The sequence below is a fragment of the Gouania willdenowi genome, chromosome 13 (genome assembly GCF_900634775.1).
Source record: "Gouania willdenowi chromosome 13, fGouWil2.1, whole genome shotgun sequence".
Classification (NCBI taxonomy): domain Eukaryota; kingdom Metazoa; phylum Chordata; class Actinopteri; order Blenniiformes; family Gobiesocidae; genus Gouania; species Gouania willdenowi.
Genome location: NC_041056.1, coordinates 44,201,974 through 44,206,171, shown reverse-complemented (window position 1 = coordinate 44,206,171; position 4,198 = coordinate 44,201,974). Strand labels below are relative to the sequence as shown.

Genomic DNA, 4,198 nt, shown 5'->3' with positions numbered 1-4,198 from the left:
CTGAGCTATAATCAAACTTACACAATGATCAATAAAAACCATTAAGTAGCAGGGTTGGGGTTATTTACATTTTACAATTACAATTACATTTTCAATTATTCATGTTCAGTGACAAGATTATTAATCAAACACTTTAATCCACTGACGTATAGTTCAGACTAATTAACGTCCCTCAGAGATGGACCAGGATTAGAACCAACAACCCTCTGACTACAGCTTCATTAACAGTTACAACTCAACCTTGTTAGGCTTCATAATCAATGAAAATATTGGTATTCATATTTGGTGTGTTATTCTGTCAGTATACCACTACATTTATATTACTTTAAAAATGGTAAAATGAACAGAAGTGACAGGTAAAGTTAATATAAAACATATTTTAATAATGAATAACTATGTTTGTGTCAGACATAAAACTGTAACATGTTTACACTGGTTTGTGTTAAATCGTAAATGACAATTTAATTAAATCAATTACAATTCAATTATGATTACAACAGCATGTATTGTCAACTACAATTACAGTTATAACAAGTAAAAGCAGTTTGCTTTTAAAGACGTGGTTTAGAAAAATTTGGCTCATTAATTCTAAATTACAGACTTCCTGTTGAATTTAAGTTACAGGTCCACTGCATATACCTACAGGATGCCATCCAGCTAGTTCAAACCAGTGAAAAGTTACAAACTCTGGGTGGCGCTAACGAGTCAGGAGATTGAATAAAAAACAAACTGATAAATGTCATTAAACTGTACCCCCAGGAATGACCTCAAAAATATAAGTAACGTGTCAGAAGAAGAAACAATTCTTAATGACGTGATAATTGTAATAATGCTCAATAATATTTGAGGCCAACCCTACGTCGTCCCATCACCACAGTGGAGTTAGAAGCTCCTAAAAGTCCTCCAGTGAACAACCATGTGACCTGTAACACCAGATTTACACTGGATCCGTAACGTCTGCTGTGTCATCATTAGCGATGACTCAGCAGATCTCTCTAATTCATGTGTAATCATTCAACCATGGATAAGTGCAGTATTTATATGTGAAATAGGATTTAAAAGTGCTCAGATCAGGTAGAAATTAGACAATTAGACATGTTGGTCAAACATGAACAAACGTAGCTGCTGCTATCAACAATAGTTTCATATGCTACGCACTAATTCATATGTGTACACTGTAGACATAGTTAAATCTTTCTTTTTGTGTTTGCATTTGTGTTTTGTACTCCAGGGCCACCGTAGTTTTCAGCTAGAGTCCAAAACACACAATTTTTGGGCCTAAAGAAAGTGGTGATTAGAGTGAAATAAGTGTAACATAGTTAATGGTTCGTTATTGTGTCTTTGCACTACTTCCTGTTCTGCACAGGCTTATATTTGTTAAAGTGCTGCAGCAGCTCCAGTGTCTGGTAACAATAAAAGGTTTACACAGTGTCGTCAAACAGGAAGTGGCCATATTGGAGGTACTCAGCGGGTAAACAAAGCAGATCCCTAACATGGAACTAAAAGAAATGATGAATTATTACCGTGTTTTCGGCTGTACCAGTCATCAACAAAAACATTCAGCGTTTATAGACGGTAAAAAGATAAAACACAGTTATCAGAGGAAAGGAGGAGCTAGTGGTTAGCAAAGCTAAACCAGGATCTACGAGGCAAACATCTGGACAACATCTGAATGTGTTCGTCTCATTTCTTATCAGGTTAGTGAATTGTTGATATCAGCAGCTCTGAACTCATTTTAAAGTGTGATGATAATAATATAATTCATTATTGACTTAATGTAATCACATTTAATATCCTGCTACAGTAGCAACACAGATGTTAAAATGTAGAGCTGTATTTCTCATTGTATTCCAGGTCAAAGGTCAGATCTTTATCTAAAGGATGATCCAGATATGGTTAAAACAGGATATAGATATAGATTCTCTGAGTCATCATTGATCTAACTCGTATAGATCTGCACCACCAATAAACAATAACTTTTCACAGTCCTTCCCTCTATGTCTTTACATCTAGAACCTATTTTAAGGAGCTTTTCTGTGGTTTCAGACATTTATCCATCGCAGTGTTTACCTCTGAGTACCTCCAATATGGCCGCACATCCGGGTTACTGCCCAGTCTGAGTATCTGCTGCAGAATGATTAACATCTGTTTCAGAGAAGTTACGGATCCCATGGATAATTATGTGTAAACGATGTGTAGTGAAGGTCACACACGCACACACACACACACACGCACGCACACACTATCTGAGGACTATTGTTACATAAAGTAACACACAGTGGAAGTTTCACAGAAACCATCACATTAGCATCTGACCTGTGAGGCTCGTTAGCATCATGTTAGCCATGATGGAGCCTCACCTCTAGATGCTTGATGCTAGCCTGAGCTCAGGCTAACTGCTAGCTTAGGCTAACACCAACTCAGAACATTACTGTCGGGGTTCAAAGGGTCCAGGATCAGCTGATTAGTAGCTTCCCACACTGGTTCCCCTGGAGACAGGAAGTAGAGAACAAAACATTAGCATCTACTAGCCATTAGCATTAGCCTAGCTCTGGACTCAATCAATGATGTGCTCTTACTTTGTGGTATGTAGGTAGCTGTCCATCTGCAGCAGACACTCCACGGTCTCCATCATCTGGTCCTGGACACGTGAGGAGGACGTGCTGTCACACACTGAGGCCTTCATAGAGAGTACGGCACATTGGAGCACGCTCATTCCTAACACACACACACACATGCACACACACGCACACGCGCACGCGCACGCGCACGCGCACACGCGCACACATACACATACACATACACACACACAGAAAACACACACACAAACAGAAAACACACACACACACACACACACACACACACACACACACACACACACACACACACACACACACACACACACACACACACACACACACACACACACACACACACACACACACACACACACACACACACACACACACAGTGATCATTTAACTGGGCAGCAACTCCTAAAACCAGTATTGTAATAAAAAGCTATAAAATATACATTTATAGATGTTGGCGATATTGTAATTAATAAATTAATCAATAAATTGAATACTTGATATATCTAGAATATCACCCAGCTCTACATATAACGCATTTTCAAATGTATTGAACCAACAGAGAACAATAACATTGTATTTCATAATAAATTAAACTAATGACCTAAAAACAAATGTAAAAGTGCAACAATTAAAAATAAAGAAACATTGTTTACAATCTGTGACAAAAAGCTTAAAAAACTAAAATTACTTTTTATGTCAGATATTGAAAATGTGTTTATTGTTCTGCTCAATGTGAAATACATGTTGATGTAAATCATAATTTTAAACTTTAGTTTCACGTTACATTTTAATTCTTATGCTTTCTCATTATAACTTTCTTTGTGTGTTTATCTTATTATTAATTATCTTTATTATTAATGAACTTATTATTACAGGAAGTCTTCATGACATAATAAACACACAGAGCTTCACCTGCTTCATCAGTAGCTTCAACGTCCACATACACACCACACATCATCGCACACTTCACTGCCTGTGAGAAAGAAAAACAATGTTTACAAGAAATTAAAACATTGTTTACAAGAAAGAAAAACAATGTTTACAAGAAATTAAAACATTGTTTACAAGAAAGAAAAACATTGTTTACAAGAAAGAAAAACATTATTTACAAGAAAGAAAAACATTGTTTACAAGAAATTAAAACATTGTTTACAAGAAAGAAAAACATTATTTACAAGAAAGAAAAACATTGTTTACAAGAAAGAAAAACATTGTTTACAAGAAATTAAAACATTGTTTACAAGAAATTAAAACATTGTTTACAAGAAATAAAAACATTGTTTACAAGAAATAAAAACATTGTTTACAAGAAATAAAAACATTGTTTACAAGAAATAAAAACATTGTTTACAAGAAATAAAAACATTATTTACAAGAAATAAAAACATTGTTTACAAGAAATAAAAACATTGTTTACAAGAAAGAAAAACATTGTTTACAAGAAAGAAAAACATTATTTACAAGAAAGAAAAACATTGTTTACAAGAAAGAAAAACATTGTTTACAAGAAAGAAAAACATTGTTTACAAGAAATAAAAACATTGTTTACAAGAAAGAAAAACATTGTTTACAAGACAGAAAAACAATGTTTACAAGAAAGAAAA

General features: G+C 34.7%; 1 protein-coding gene across 1 annotated transcript in view; it reads right to left on the bottom strand.

Annotated features, from left to right (window-relative positions):
• Positions 1–610: 610 nt before the first annotated feature.
• LOC114475045 (NF-kappa-B inhibitor zeta) overlaps positions 611–4,198 on the bottom strand; it is a 20,272-nt gene continuing 16,684 nt past the window's right edge. Inside the window, exons 5-7 of the mRNA XM_028465742.1 lie at positions 3,507–3,567; positions 2,580–2,718; positions 611–2,489 (exon numbers count right to left, since the gene is read on the bottom strand). Of these exons, the coding sequence (XP_028321543.1) occupies positions 2,465–2,489; positions 2,580–2,718; positions 3,507–3,567 (225 nt within the window). The 3' untranslated portion in view covers positions 611–2,464. The remainder of the gene's footprint in view (positions 2,490–2,579; positions 2,719–3,506; positions 3,568–4,198) is intronic.